The following is a 16,342-nucleotide window of genomic DNA, read 5'->3' as shown; positions in this document are numbered from 1 at the left end:
ATCGTTCGGAAATCTATATTTTATGATTTAAGGGTATGTTTTGCCTCTTCTAGTTTTAGAGGAGCTAGAACTGAGCACTTGAAACTCAGGGCGAACGTTGTTCAGTCCGCTAATGGGCGTTCAGCGTGTCTGACGCCCAGCTTTTGAAGCCGGTAAGAACGAATCACCGATGACGAAGACGGTGACTTATTGATACATTTTTCAAAATTCACGCTTGGTGCTATACTTTTGTCGTAATCTCCTATGAAAATATCTTTGTTTATGCCACTACCCCTTGGCCAATCCTCCCGCTTGGGTATTTTTCATGTTTACTGAGGTAAAGAAGAAGAAGAAGACTGAAAGCGGTAGCTTTATAGTAAGATGCTTAGTAGTAGTGGAAAACATTTATTCCAAAAAGGTAGGATAGAGAGGCGAAAATACAGATTTTGGGTGGAGTCCTTATTTCAGGACCCCAATGTCCACTGCAGTTGCTCTTGCTTGGGATATCAGCTTTCGCTGCGTCGCCAAAGATGCTTAGCGCGGGAGACTACAGAGTTGGCGAGGGCCCGAAGATATCGGGATAGGTTGCTGCTATCTTTGCGTCGTCATTGGTAGCAAGCACGTTCGGGGCTGTGATTTGCTATAATGTTCTGGTACCAGTCGGTAGGAAAGTTTCTGGTAAGTTTTGCCTGGGCTTGGGAGTCATGCCTTGTCTTCACATTCAGGCTAGCCGCTATTTTCAGAATAATTTGTCGGTATTTTTGACAAGAATCGGAACGCTAAACGTGGTAGCCTTAAAAACAAAACGCAATTCTTTTTTTTTCTTGCACAGATTGAACGCAGTTGTAGAATCCAAAAGCGGAAATCGTGTATTGCTGAATGTCTAGCGTTCCTTTTCGGAGAAAAACTGTTGTTCCTTCCAAGGGCTTAGGCATCCGATTATCCCTAGAAGAAGACAAAGTTACGGCCGTCTGGAGTATTGACGCTTACAAATCGGGGCAACTGCTCTCAACAGAGATTACTTTGACGCCGCAAGCGAAGTTTTAAAAACTTTTCGATATTAAGTCTTTATTTCTGAAGTGACGATGTGGAGGAATGAGACATCAGTTTCGGCGCGTGAGTCTCTGCAACAATGTCGCTGGTTGCAATAAGGGGTTTTCTTTGAAACAATGCATACAAATAAGTGCACAATTAGAAAAATTCTCAGACATGGTTCATCGTGATTTATTTCCAGTTTCATCGAAGAGAACTCGTCTACAAAGGTTCTTTCTCTGCTAGGTAGACAGGCGCAAAACGTAAATGAATTACGCTTCATATTTTCACTTAGAAGCGGCGCCGCATGTGTACGAGGAGACGAAGCGCTCCTCGCTCAATGGAACGGTGATGACAGCGGTGCAGGTGTCCTTGACCTGGAAAACGAAAGTAAGGCACCTTTTCATTAGCCCATGTTAACTTTTCCTACATCCACATGAAAAAGCACCACTCCCACTGAAAAAAAAATTCAAGAATTATAGTATGCAGGAACTTTGTAACGTACACCGGAAAAGCAGGAACTCAGAATACAAGAAAGTGTGTTGCTGCAAAAAAAAAAAATCTGTACCTGAATGTTCACTCTGAATTTGTCCGCGGCTTATCCATGCTAGCTTGTCCAGTGATTGTCAAAGTAATTCAATATCACTTTACACAGCTTAATCTTTTACGCTCATTGAGTAAAGCGAACGTAGTTTGTATTTTTATTGCAGCGATACCACTCAGCGACTTTAGTTGTGCTTGTACTGCTTCATACGTTCATAAAATTTAAAGACACTGCATGCAAGCATGGTTTTCTTCTTCAGCAAAAAATTTAGTGCGTGTCCTTCGTGAACATTATTTGTTAAAAGTATGTGATGTCTTCAAACTAGAATTATCAATATATAGAGGACGGCCTCAGCGCCAGACATTAACTGCGGTGAGGCTAAAAATTCGAAGTGAGCTTTGAAATGCGCTTCTCAGATTGTTCTACCAGACTCTTTGCAGGATGCTGTTTAAACCAGCGCGGCTGTTTGAAACCAGCAGATTTCTGTGAAGTACCTGAAAAGGTTAAAAAAATACGTTTACAGCGACTTGCACAGCAGGGAAGCACGAAATGACGACACGTGCGCCAGACCTGGAGGGCTGATATCGGACGGCTGCGTCGGCTTAGCATTCGCCACTGACTGCATCGCACAGCAGTTGCACCAAGGATGCAATACAATTTTAGAAGTTTCTTCATTTTTGTCGAAGTTATTTTGTAAGGCATAAGAAAAACACTAAAACAAATACCACTGCACTCAGTGCGGCTTAAATAGTGAATGACTTCCGTGTGAATGCAAAAACAACATGTTTCGGTGGGCTGGTGCATGTTTGGTGGAACCAAGTATAAGCTAACTTATTATGATTACCAGCTGTGGAAACTGCAGTGCACATTCAACATTATTTAACAGCCCGTCTAATATTGAAGTGCTCAGTGAACCTTATAATGTAGCGTTGAGAACAACGTGCGCTGGTTACGTGGCTGTTGACCGGTCGCGCTGGCTCAGTGGATTTGGCGTTCGATTGATGCATCGGCTGGTACACAATGAACCGCACAATTTACAATTCATGTACCTAGTGAGCCGCGCTTCAGTATGCTGAGGATTGCTGCAGCTAATACAGAAATGATTTAGAAGCAATGCTTACAGTTTGTGTTTTGGGGCGGCACAGTTCCTTCGTGTACGTCTGGGTCACTGGGCACGTAGATTCGGCAGTCTTGAAAGTGATGCGGTAGTTCGTGCCGGCGATAACCTGCGTGGAAACGAGAAGGAAAAATCTTGTAGACAGTTTTACATTCGACATATAATGGCCTTAATGCCACACTGGCAAGCGCTTAAAAAGCAGAGGTACTTAGCATGGCTGCACAATATGCGATTTGGTACTGAAACGTCTGGCCGCTCCACTTATGCAGGGTTTGCTGTGCTCAGTTTATAGCGTCACTGCATAGCATGAGCGTCCAGACGGCTGACGACTAACCGTAGGGCACATCAAATACAAAACAAAAGATTTTAAACATAAGCACACTTGTGGCTGTGAAAATTTTCATTTACACGAGGAATATTCCTGTAATTTCGGCGCAAGCAAGACAATTACGAGCATCGCCCACTGTGCGCAAGCAATTGGAAGCGTATATTACAACAGTGTAAAGGGAGCCGCTACGATTTTGTATACGTTATCGTTCGGAGCTACAGCTTACGTCGCTCATTTAGGTGTTACCCATTCGAACAGAACGTCTCATCACCGGCTATGCTCATGCTATGTTTGTGAAGCTGCGCTGCAGCGCATACATCTTCAACAATATATGAGGGAAGCTAGCACAAGGAAACAATTTTTTTATGGAAGGACAAAAACTCGCATAATATGTGAGTGTTTGGCAACAGAACTCGTAACACGTTCTTTAATGGGCTTATAATGAAATGGCGTTATGAATAGCGCTATTTATTATTGTAACAGAGAAAATATTAGCATTGTCAATGCGATGAGTACAATCGTCTTATACAGAACGAACATAGAGCACAAGTATGTCATAGCGAACCATTCTCGCGCATTTGCGGAATTTGAAATTGCTTTCAAATGTTTTTTTTTTTAATTTACCAACTTCTGGCTGGAATAAACAAACAAAATAAAACAGCTGGCTATCAAAAGTTCTCCTTACTGACGATTAATACTGTTCTTTCATCCCACATTGCAGCGGTTAACAAGGATTCAAATCGAAAATTAGTCTATGAGCTAATCAATTGATAACTGTACGCTGAGAGCAACGCACCTGGGTCTCTGCATCGGTGACCTCGAGCACGGTGTCGAAGAACTCTTTGCCTTGAACCTGCCTGCTGATGGCGAAATGCGCGAGCTCTTGAAATTCGTCGTTGCCAGCAACGGTCTTCTTCTGCCAGCCGCCCGGAACCCCCAGCTGCGCTTGGCAGCACAAGAAGGCACCCAAGAGGACTGACAGCAGCACCAGCGAAGAAGCCATGGCTTGGTTGTAACAGATATCTGCAAGTCACCACCACCGTTATTTACGCTCCAATCATTTTGTACTGCACATATGCCTTCTGTAGAGTTTCTACTGAATATCTTGCATTGCAAGCTGTTCTTGTATTGAAGCGCTCGCAGTAAGCGTCGAGGTTGGCTGCAGCGGAAATTCGCAGCGACGGCTGAGCAAGTTAGAATTTTAAAGTGAGACCTTGCGTATCAATATTTGTAGTGGTAGAAAACTATCTGTGATAAATGAAAACTCAAAAAGGTCACCTTCTCAGCGTCATTAAAGTTATTGTGCTGCGCGCGCACTTGATGACCACTGACATTACTCCTCTCATGCTCATCCGCCTGCGATCTATGACGAGAAGAACAGAGGAGGTACCTAGAGCTACAGCAATAATTTTGCTCCTCACACAAGGAAGGTCGTGTCGCATTTTCAAAAAAAATACAGCGCTCACATTAAATGTCGCCTATTTATTTGCAACTCCGTGAAGTTGCAAAGAATATTATGGTTTCACACCGGCAGGCAGGCGTCAGCATCCACTTGATAAATACACAACCAAATGATGAGAGAACACAATCGATGTGTTGAAAATTTTGTTTAAAAATAAAAACCCAATCTCAGCCTGACAAAAAAATGAGCATGGACGGCCTAGTCGACATTTAATGTAAACAACCTGGATGCAGAGACCTGTTAATAAACCAGTCATATCGCACAGAACCCGTGTGCAACTTTCGTTTCAGTTCTGCCTATCACAGAGAAGACGTTGTAGACTTCAAGGGGAAGAATCACGAATTTTTCCACCTTGTCCTCCTTGAATGTCATTGTGTTGATCACCCAAGAAGCTTCACATTTTCAACAAAGCTGCTTCACTTGTCCCCTCTCCTCATTTATATGCATGTACCATTTTATCGATAGAAAAAAATATTATGCTGAAAAAGGCAGCCACAGAGTAATGAGCTAATCATTTCCTTCGTCCTCTTACCACGCGGAATCACGAGAGATGCGGAACGAGGAACATATGTATGCCTTTACGACTGTACTTGTCTGTCTCGTTTGCTGGTACAATTTTCTTCCACCTCTGTTTTTTCGTACTACGAAGTTGTTTAAATGCTGTGAAAGCGCGCTATGTTCTTAAGAATCCTGAAGCGCTTACCTCATACTTTTAGAAAAACAACTAGCGAAACTGCCTGAGTGCTTGATTACTTGATTACAGAGAATTTGAAGGTGCCCAATCCAAGCCGCCATTCTGAATCATACAGACAGCTCCCCCTCTTCGTAAACCGCAATCGTCCATTATGACGCTCACCTAAAGCAACTATAAGTCGCTGCCAAATTAGAAATACATGCAGTTTAAACCGTAGAACAAAGAAATGTAAAGCGGAAATATAGCGTGGCGATTATACGTTTATAATGCGCTGAAACTCTATAGTCGAAACCTGCCAACAAAGATCAATTCGTTTCATATAACTGATTGCCTGAAATGTTCAGATAAAATCAATGTCAATGGAGACACTGAGCAAAGCAACTTTTTATAAAGTAACAGTACTATTTTTAAATCTGCCACATCTAGAGAAATCTATGGAAGTTCGTGTCCAGTCCTAGACAGGGCTGGAAGAGCGGCGCGAATTCTCCGCTAAACTCTCAAACTTATAACAAGCGAAGAAAAAGTGAATATTATTGTAGCCTCAGGGCAGCATATAATTTTAACAGATAAAACACAATACAAAGCGGCGCTCATGCTCTCAGCAACTTGCTGTGCTCCAGCAGTATTCAGAGAAGGTAGAAATGGGAGATGAAAACGTCTACCCTGGACAAGAGGCATAGGTTGTAAACTAGCCGTCTTGCACATTCTGTGCCGTTCGACAGCTCGCTGGAGCTCGACACACGTAGTACATTTCGTTACTTAACTTGGCGTTAAAATCTTATACTCTTCGGCAGATGATGCATTGAAATGGAACTAACCCGTGGTCAGTCGGAAGCAGGAGTCGTCGCTGAGAGCGCGGTTTCTCCGGCGATGACGGCGAGAAGAGGACAACAGCAACGTTCAGCACCCCGGAGATTACGGCTGTTGTTGAAGTGCAAACGAGACTCCTCACAGACTGGAGAAGCGTCCATCCAGCGCGGAAATAAATACCGCGCGACGCGGCCTTTGTTGTTTCTATATTATTGAGCTACGGGGAGGGTAAAGGGATGCCCATAACGGAGAGAGGAAAAGCAGTTCGGAAACCGGAAAGTCAAGGGCGCCGCATTGCGAAGTAGCTTGCCGACGCTCAATGAGTTCTTTCTTCATCGTTTGTGGAATCCACACGTGTGGCCCTGGAAGGACGTGGAAGTCATTAGTGCAGGGGCAATGGCTGCTAGATAAACAGGGCACCAAATTTGGTTGTGAATGTCCCAATTCTGACAGTTTCATGCCGTGAGGTTTCTATGAGAAGTTACCGTGCTGACGACAGCTTTCTAACAAAAGGTAAATCATTAAAGCTCAGACGAGTTGATAATGTTACCATACTCTATATTAGTGATAACAATGGACACAAAGGCTTTTGTAAATAAAACTTAACTTTCGTTTCCTCAGGTAGAAGAATTTTTTGAATTCTTGCAGATATCCTTCCGAAGGGCTCCGCTTGTGATGTATGTGTTGCGGGATTTTGCATTCAGGTTGTAGTTTTCAGGCTATGCAACAATTTTCAATTTTTAAGACTGCAACACCGTGTCCCACACCATTGCACAGTTTAGATTCATATCACCATCAACAGCCTGGCTACTGCCCCTGCAGTGCAAAGGCATCTCCCTATGTCCTTCAGTTTATTTATTTATTTATTTATTTATTTATTTATTTATTTATTTACAGATACCTTACAGGCCTTAGGAGAGGCATTGTGTTAGGGGGGTCAAATACAGAAGTTTGCGCAAAATAGATTAGAAATAAAAACAAACATTGTAAGGTACAGCAAAACACAAAAAAAACAGGTGAGTTCAGATACGATATCGCAATTCCCAAAAAAGTAGAAAACAACTCTGCGTCATGTAACAAAAATAGGGAAAATGCACAAAAAGTTATACAAAAGCAAAAGAGAGTATATCAGGCATACATGAGGAAAGCTGAACATCAACAGAACCAAAGAGGCAATAGACTCAAGCAGCTGAAAACGAAGTTATATGAATCGTGAGTACATAAATGACGTGCTAAGCGTTATAAATGATGTGCTTGAGTAGATGTTCGCGAAAGGTGTCATGATTACCTTGCAGGGCGATGCAGTCCGCAAGATTATTACAGAGACAGATGACACGCGGGAGTGATGAGAAGTTGAAAGCATGTGTGTTGCTATAAATGCGGGCATAGCTGTAGTTATTATGTAATCTATGTGATAAGTAGGAGGGACGTTGTAGACGTGCTGGCGGGGAAACAGTGGCGGTGAAACAGTGAAAATTAACCCTGCCTATTGCCAGCTGCGTCCACCCTATGCCTGCAAAGTTATCTCATCCGCCCACCTAACTTTCTGCCGCGTCCTACTACGCTTACTTTCTCTTCGAATCCACTCCGATACCCTTAAGGCCTGCCAAATTCCATTTCATCATCTTTACTTTGAATAGGATATCGGTAACCTGTCTTTGTTCCTTCACTCACTCTGCCCGCTTCCGGTCTCTTAAATCTGCACTAAAGAGGAATCTCAACTCGTGTTTTTACCGCAGCAACTCGACCTTCACGTTCCGCGCACTCTTAGAAACATCGAAGTATTCTTCTGTGCAGCCGAATTTTCTAATTTAAATAAAATTTAACGTCCCAGTTCCCGGCTTTTTTTTCATCTCAGCAATGAATGTAGAAGCAGTCAACCAACGCGTGGAGTGCCTTTCAACCAGTCCCGCGGCGGCTTCGCTTTCGATTTTATTTTTTGTTCGCTAGGTTTTTGAGAAGAAATAGTTTCAGTAGCGGACTACATAGCCGCAAATTAGGCCTACAGAAATAAAAATATTCGTGGACTCTTTGATTTACCTGTCACTCCGCTGATGGCAGAATGGCAATCCACCACGGTACTGGCTAAAAGGCACTCCACGCATTGGTGGACTCCTCCCACGTTACCTTCAGCATTGAGTAAAAAAAGGGGAGTGAGGACGTTTATTCGCTTTAAATAAGGGCAATCAGCCGCAGAGGATAATAATTTAAAGTATCTAAGAATGCTGGGAACGAGTATATCGAGTTCCCCTTGTAAACAGACGAGTTCACATTCCTCTTTAGTGCACCTTATGCACAGATAATTTTTCTTTCTGTACCTCGCTGCGTTGTTCTTAACTTAAGGTGAACCATTTTCGTTAGCCTCCAGGTTTCTGCCCCATGGGGGAGTACCGATAAGACGCAGCTGTTGTATACTTTTCATGGCCTGAGAGAACCTGCCATATGCGCTCCCCTCCATTCTTATCCTTCTAGTTATTTCCCTCTCATGATCCGGATCAGCTGTCACTACCTGCCCTAAGTGGACGTATTCGTTTACCACTTTCGGCTACTCGCTACCGATTGTGGACTGCTAGTACCTTGCCACACTGTTGAACATTACTTTGTCTTTGAGCAAATAAATTTAAGAAACATCGTTTTGCTCTGCCGGTCTAACTCATTGATCATGATTTGCAGTTCACCTCCTGAGTGAATAAGCAAGGCAATGTCATCAGCAAATCGCAGATTACATAGGTATTCTCTATTAACTCTTATCCCAAGCTGTTCTCAATCCCGGCTTCAGAATTCCTCCTCTAAACAGGCGGTGAATAGAATTGGCGAGATGGTGTCTCCTTGGCTGACACCTTTGCTTATTGGAATTTTATTGCTGACTTGTGAAGGAATATGGTAGCTATGTAGTCGTTATACACTGAAATGAAAAAGAATTAAACATCATACTCTGCGCTCACCCTGGTGCCGTGCACGATGTGGAGGTCCTCGGAAAGGCTTGCTGTAGCAACACCCAGAATGGCGGGGTCTCGAATTAGATTAGACTTTATTAGAGGACTGAAGGAGCTAGTGAAGCGGAAGCTCATTACAGGTTTGCGGTAAGAGGGAAAGTAGTGGGGTTCAGGGTATCGCTTCACAGCAAATATTCCGCTTTAAGTGACGAAGGCAGTCGTATTGTTGAAACAATGAACGATAATCTCGCAGCTATCATTACAGAGTTCGCAGTAGAAGAAGGCTACAAGATACAGGCATGCTATTTCAGGAGACGAAATATCTTATCAAGAAACACCAAAGCTTGAAAACGTCGAACACTACCGACAGAATAAAACTGGCCGAGCTATCAAAGTAAATATGAGCGAGGTAGCCGGCATAAGGAAGATTATTATGGTGAGAATTGAGCATGGTCTAAAGAGCGAAAGTAGCCTAAGGCACTGAAGAGGAAACCAGGCATAGGTAAAAGCCAGATGTATATGTTAAGAGGCAAAGAGGGCAATGCCATTAGTAATATGGATGAGATAGTCAAAGTAGGCGAAGAGTTCTACTCAAATCTATACAGTAGCCCATGCAATCCGAACGTTAATGACAAAGGCAGTAGAGCACTGCAGTCGGACATACCGCCAGTAACGAAAGAGGAAGTAAAGAAAGCCTTAGGGAGAAATGCAAAGGGAGAATGGAGCTGGTGAAGACCAGGTAACAAAAGATCTGTTGAAGGACGGAGCGGAGATTGTGCTAGGCAGCAGTCATGCAGGCATTGCGGAATCAGGGTGTAGGACAACCTTATAAGCACATATTGGAATGTAGGTTAAATTCACAGTAGACAAAAATTGCCATGGCCACATAATAAAAGATACTGCCATTAATACCGCTCGCGCACCTCTTAGCTTGTTTCATATGCTTGCTGGTGTTTAAGCTTGGAGCATTGATTTGGTCATACCAAGAGACCCAGTGTAACGAAACTTCTAAACAAATCACAAGCAAATTTTGCTGTCTGTGACGATTACGATGAACACCGGACACACACACACACACACACACACACACACACACACACACACACACACACACACACACACACACACACACACACACACACACACACACACACACACACACACACACACACACACACACACACACACACACACACACACACACACACACACACACACACACACACACACACACACACACACGCACGCACGCACGCACGCACACACACACACACACACACACACACACACACACACGCACGCACACACACACACACGCACGCACGCACGCACGCACGCGCACACACACACATGCAATTTTCATTGCACCAAACAGATACATAATGTTTACATTGATAGAAGCATCCAGATCCTTAGCCAATGGCTAGCAGTGGATGCGTTCTAAAATACAACTTATCTGGGCAGTTTATCGTTGCTGACATGTGTCGTTTAGAGGGTGTGCTATGTTGGTGAGGTGTTTGTTGCTGGACGGAATGACGTTCCATATTTTAACGCTGACAAATGATACACTTCGACCTCCGTATACACTGTGCGTTATTTGTAGATTGAGGTTATAGTTAGTAGCGGGTATAGTGCTTCCATCCCCAATATCACATCCCTCGCCGCGTAGCTCGCGCAAATGCCCTCCATAAATATTATGTGCAAGCCCACGATGCCGTTTGGGTAGACGCCGCATGTACAGCGCATGAAGCGGTTGCAGTTGCCTACAATCAAACGCTACCTCACCCCCTAACTCGCCGTCTTCCCTCGGGCTCTACACCTGAGGAGGCAGAGGAGACCGCCATCTCCCTAGCCCTTGCACATTCAGACGCCCAATACATATTCAGCGACTCCAAAACGGCTCTGTCCAACTTTGCCAGGGGCAGGATTCACGTCCCTGCTTGGCAATTGTTGAACACCCCTACCCAAACTTTACCGCGCAGGGTAGAGCTTCAGTGGGTGCCGGCTCACACTGGGAACCCTGGAAACGAGGCTGCCGATAAATTGGCCCGAGGTCTGATTTGCCTGGCTCAGGACAGTCTCGATCCAGAATTCTCGAGGGAGCGGGCGCACACCTTTGCGGAGCTCACGCAAATACCCCGTTTGGGCCGTCGGACTTACTCTCCTCCCCACCCCTTCCTTACGCACTCCCAACAGATCCTCTTCAGACGCCTCCAGACCCGCTCTCAGTCATCCCCTCAGCTTTTATCCCACTATTGCGGCACATCCCCTGCATGCTCCCTATGCGGTGACCCCCACGCCACACTCTCCCATATCGTTTTCGGCTGCCCTGCTGACCCTCCCCCGCGGGGACAGCACGCCACCTCGAGCTGGGAGGACTGGGAGGTCTTGCTTATGTCTCCAGACCCGACATCGCAGCTTGCTGCGGTGACTCGGGCTGCCGACGTCATGTCCCGGCATGACCTACTTGATGCAGTGCGGGACCGCGCAGTGGCCCAGGGACCCAGCTGGGTCTAAAACTCACTTGCTGAATAAAGTTTTTCTGTCTGTCTGTCTTGGGGGGGAAATCCGACTGTGCGGCCTGCCCGTGGCCCCCCCTGCCACCGGATACGGGCCGGTGTAGTTTCGGCTATTAGGCTTTGTTCCGGTGCAACGCACAGCGGTGGGGATGGGCTGGCCGGGGCCCGTCCTCTGGGGATGCAAAACCCCATGGGAGTGGCAGCGACTCCCAAGCGACTGAGTGGGCCAGTCGCGCACGTGAGGTCTGATGCCTGTGCGGAGGCAGGCCTGGTTTCACAATCAGGTTGGACTCACGGAATTGGGCTCAAAAAGCGCTCGGAAATCAAAAAGCCTCTGCACGCGGGGGCGTGCGTGGCTACCGGCTGGCGCGTCGGTTTCTGGCCACGGAGAGGCCAGGTCCGCGCGGGGGTTTCCAGCAGAAGGGCTCCTTGGGAGCGATGTCCTCGGGGAAGCAGCCAGGGATGGCTGACCGCGGGGCCGTGAGGCTAGAGCGCGGGACGCCGAGGTAAGGGGGACCTTAGTAGGACCGATGCAAAAACCGTCGATGTTGCGGAGTAGCGGTGGAGTAGGCCCGGGTTATCTCACCCTCGGCCAGGTTCTTGGTTTGTGGCCCGGTCAGCCCGGCCCTGAACACTCCCTCCTCAGTAGGTGTGGAGCAAGCCAGGGGAGGAAATAAGTGCAAGGTTGGTTGGTTGGAAGCACAGGTGGGTCCCTGGGATCCACCACACATACTTCCGGAGTCTGAAAAGCCGCGAAAAACACTCGACGGTTAGTAGCTGGGAGCGTAACGCAAGTCCGAACCGGACCCCTGAAAGTCGTGGAGGAGCCCGAGGCAGCTGCCCCGGGTTAGGATTCCCTGTCTCCGAGTCGGAGCTATTGCGTCGTTGGGTGGTCGGGCATCCCGTGAGTGGAGCCGCACCATTGGAGAACATCGACGCCCTCCCTGTCCTGGCCAGACAGGAGTCGAGCGATGATAAAATGAGGGTCAATATCTCGCTGTCCCCATTCCCATCACATTACCCATAACCCTTCCCTCAGTCCCATTCCCACAACCTATGTCCCACCCCCTCCGCTACGTCCCAGGGGAGATCAGGGGAGTCTCCCCAGGCTCGCTCCCCCGGCTGTGGGTTGCTTAGTAGCATTACCCCATTTTTTTTATTTTCCCACCTTCGGGTGGCAAAAGCACAACATTGCCTTCGGGCCTTTTCATTTATATTACGATTGGGTTAAGCCTGTGATACTTTAGTGGTACAGGCAGGAGCTCATTGGTTTACGTTTTTTTTATGGCAGCTCCACCATACTCTTTGTCTGTCTGTCTTGAAGGTAGTAAGAAGATAGAACTGTAAGGTTTATATGTGTTTAAAATGCTCTTCACTAGAAGTGCAGTCTTGCAATCGCGAATTTAATGAAAAAGCATGATGTTAAGGATTTTGTTTATGGGTCTAATGAGTGCCACAGTACCGACGCTATTATTTTTATGCTCTTTTTTGAAGATTAATAAGCGAAGGGAGGTAGTCCCCTTAAGTGAAGCTCCGAAGCTCCATGACTGGGTACAGTATGCTAGATGACAATGAAAATTACTGTAGTAAATCAAAGGCAATGTCGCAATAAAACGCAAAACGCGTTCTTTAATTATTGTGGCGGAGGCAGAGGCTAGTTTCTTGCGGAGTGTTTCTATGTCATGAGCCCATTTTAGGGATTCATCTGCTGTTATTCCTAAATATTTGCAAGTCTGTACTTGATCGAGCGGTATTCTTCCGGCCTGCAGTGCACATGTTTTAGGTCCCTATTTGCTGCTAGAGGTGAAAACTGTAAACTTAGATTTTTTGAGGTCAAGCAATAGCTTGTTGTTTCTAAAGCATTCTGTTGTGTTCTCGAGGCCGTTATTTGCAGTTACCTCGGTTTCTTTTATTGCCCTGTGTGTTGTAACAAGAGCTGTGTCATCGGCGTAGAAAACTGGCGGCGCGCACTGAAGGGAACTAAGGTTTTCATTAATAAATAACGTGAAAAATAAGGGTCCGAGAACTGATCTCTGCGGCTCATCTTTTTTTTTTGTTGCAGACTGATGGTCATTGATTTTTGTGTTATAACAAGAGCTGTGTCATCGGCGTATAAAACTTGCTGTGCGCACTGAAGGGAACTAGTGTAGTCCTTAATAAATATCAAGAGAAATATGGAGCTGAGAACCGATCTCGGCGGCACTTCTATTTGGACTTCTTTTATTGCAGACTGATGGTCATTGATTTTTAGATACTGAGTATGGTTATTCAAATAACTTTTGAAGAAATTATTGGCGAGGCCACGAAAACCACAGCGTTCTAATTTAATTGATATTATGTTGTGATCTACTGAGTCAAAAGCTTTTTCAATAAACCACAGCGTTCTAATTTCATTAAGAGTATTTTGTGATCTACTGAGTGAAAAGCTTTTTTCTACGTCTAGAAATACGCCCAAAGCAACATGGTTATTGTTTAATGCACTGGTAACGATTTCTGGCGCCGAAAGTTCCACTGTAGCAGTGGAAAGATATTTACAGAAGCCAATTTTTTGGGCTTAAGAACATCATATTTCTCTACAAATTCTACTATTCGCTTGGCTATTTGCTTTTCAAAAAATGCATTAATGCATGTTATTACAGAAAATGGTCTGTAATTGACTATAGCATTCTAGACACCTCGTTTGTACACAGGTGTCGCCCTCCAAATTTCAATTGTTCATGTTAAACCTTTGTTAATAATGAATGGCGGAAGACCTAAAAAAAACAAAATATCAATGTCGCGCTTGAGTAAATTTGCCGATGTTTCATCAAAACCATAGCCTTATTTGCGCTTATTTCGCCAGTGACATCAGTTATTTCCTTTAATACTCGCGTAATAATTTCAGCAGTTGGCAAAGTCATGTTTCATGAAACATTAGGAAGAGATGAAAACTGGTTACCTATGTTTCCCCCTGGTGTGCGTAATTAGTTCTAAGGCCTGGTAAAACCGCTTGTGGGCGCGATCATTTTAAAATCGAGTTAGTAATGAGCCATATCTTTTTGAGCCGCCTTTTGATCTTGAGATAAGTGTGTTGTAGGATTGTTTTTTCCGCTTACGCATGACTGAGACTGATAGGTTTGGAGCAATTCTGTATTGCTCTTTACAGGTAAAGTTATTTCTATTTTGTTTCACCTTACTAAGCCAGTGTTCTTTAATTGCTCGTAGTATTCAATCAATCATCCGGGGGGAGATCAGAATAGTAAAATACTCTGATCTCCGGCTATTGGATTCCATCCTAATGAAGCTTGATTTTGCCACCGATAGGAATCGTTTATAAGCTATATTGAAATCATCGGAGTAAGCTTCCGAAAAGTTTTCTTTTGAAGGAATGCTTTGTTTTTTTTTGTAATACCATTTCAGCGTATTGCTGGCGGTAGTGTTAGTCACGCACGGAGCAGTGAGGTGTACGAAACACAGGCGTACACCTGTGTTTACTAAATTGCCTTGAAAAGTGGAAAAAAACATGGTCGATTATGGTAGCGGACGTAGAGCTTATTCTTGTTGGACTATGTCATTTTTTAAGCCATGGGATGTCGGCAAGTTCTAATACTCAATATTTGCTTGACCGTTTATAAAAATATTAAAATCTCCCGCTATTATAACTCTTCGGTGTGGATCCAAAAAATATCTGATTTCTTTCATTTTGTGCAAAAATGTTGGTTCTCGTGAATCCAGTGATCTTTATATTACTCCGACCGTGACGCTGTCTTGTAGTTCAGCAAATATCTTTTCATATTCTTCTTCTTTTTTTTTTTTTATTCGAGAAGTGTGCCATGAGGCAAACTTCTCGAATAAAAAAAAAAGAAGAAGAATATGAAAAGATATTTGCTGAACTACAAGACAGCGTCACGGTCGCTTCTTCCTTTGTTACTGTGTGTCATTTTGCTTTTCTGTATGCCAATGTTGATGATATTGCCACACTGCTCACATTCTGCGAGCGCCGCCATGCGGCCGAGCGGCATGACTGGGCTCGTGTGGGAGCGAAGAAGAGGACGTTTCCGTTCGGACGCGCGCTGCTGGCTTTCTGACCTTCGGATTAACAAAAGCCCTTTTTTTCGTGCCGCCCTACGTTTGTCGGCGACATTTTGGTGGAGCCGCTGGGTATCGTTCCATGAACGCTCACCCCGAGGGCAACTCTGACGCTGATCAGCGACGCTTGGACACAACACCCGTCCACAAAGCGAGCCGCCGCCTGCGAGGCCTACAACCCGAGTTCGGCCAACTGACAGCGCCGGTAAGGGCCATGACATCCACCGCGGCTAGACAGACAAGTCAGCACTCCGGGAGTGCCGCGCCATTTGTCCTTAACGCACCTCGATCGCCGCCACCGTTCCACGGGGACAGGTTCGAGGACGTCGAAGGCTGGTTGGCCAGCTTTGACCGAGTGGCGAGTTTCAATGAGTGGGACGGCGAGCGCAAGCTGCGCAACGTCTACTTTGCGCTGCAGGACTCGGCCAAAATGTGGTTTGAGAACCACGAAGCTTCCTTTACCACCTGGGAGGCTTTTCGTCGAGAGCTGCTAGCGACATTTACCAGCAGCGAAAGAAAAGAGAAAGCGGAAATCGCCCTGCGCTCGAGATCACAGCAGCCGAACGAGGGCGTCGGGATGTTCATCGAGGACATGACGCAACTGTTCAACCGGGCCGACCCTGCTATGCCCGAAGCCCAGAAGGTACGACACTAAATGCGTGGCGTAAAAGAGCAGCTGTTTGCCGGACTGGTCCGTGACCCGCCACGAACAGTGTCCGACTTCACCAAGGAGGCAATGGGTATCGAGCGCTCTTTACAGGAACGGGGCGCCCACTACGGACGTCAGGCTACTGTAGCAGCCTCTTCCCAGTCCCAGTACACGCCTACGTCGCTGCCCGCCGAGGACCTTCGG

General features: G+C 45.6%; 1 protein-coding gene across 1 annotated transcript; it reads right to left on the bottom strand.

Annotated features, from left to right (window-relative positions):
* Positions 1–1,187: 1,187 nt before the first annotated feature.
* On the bottom strand, positions 1,188–6,133 carry LOC144132532 (salivary cystatin-L2-like). The gene is made up of 4 exons (XM_077665013.1): positions 5,975–6,133; positions 3,797–4,023; positions 2,677–2,781; positions 1,188–1,388 (listed from the first exon to the last, which is right to left on the bottom strand). Exons 2-4 carry the CDS (start codon positions 4,001–4,003, stop codon positions 1,299–1,301), a joined length of 402 nt encoding a protein of 133 aa, XP_077521139.1. The 5' UTR covers positions 4,004–4,023; positions 5,975–6,133; the 3' UTR covers positions 1,188–1,298.
* Positions 6,134–16,342: the final 10,209 nt, after the last annotated feature.

The sequence above is a fragment of the Amblyomma americanum genome, chromosome 5 (genome assembly GCF_052857255.1).
Source record: "Amblyomma americanum isolate KBUSLIRL-KWMA chromosome 5, ASM5285725v1, whole genome shotgun sequence".
In the NCBI taxonomy this organism is placed as follows: Eukaryota; Metazoa; Arthropoda; class Arachnida; order Ixodida; family Ixodidae; genus Amblyomma; species Amblyomma americanum.
Note: the sequence above shows the minus strand (reverse complement) of the source record. Positions and strands in the feature narration are given on the sequence as shown.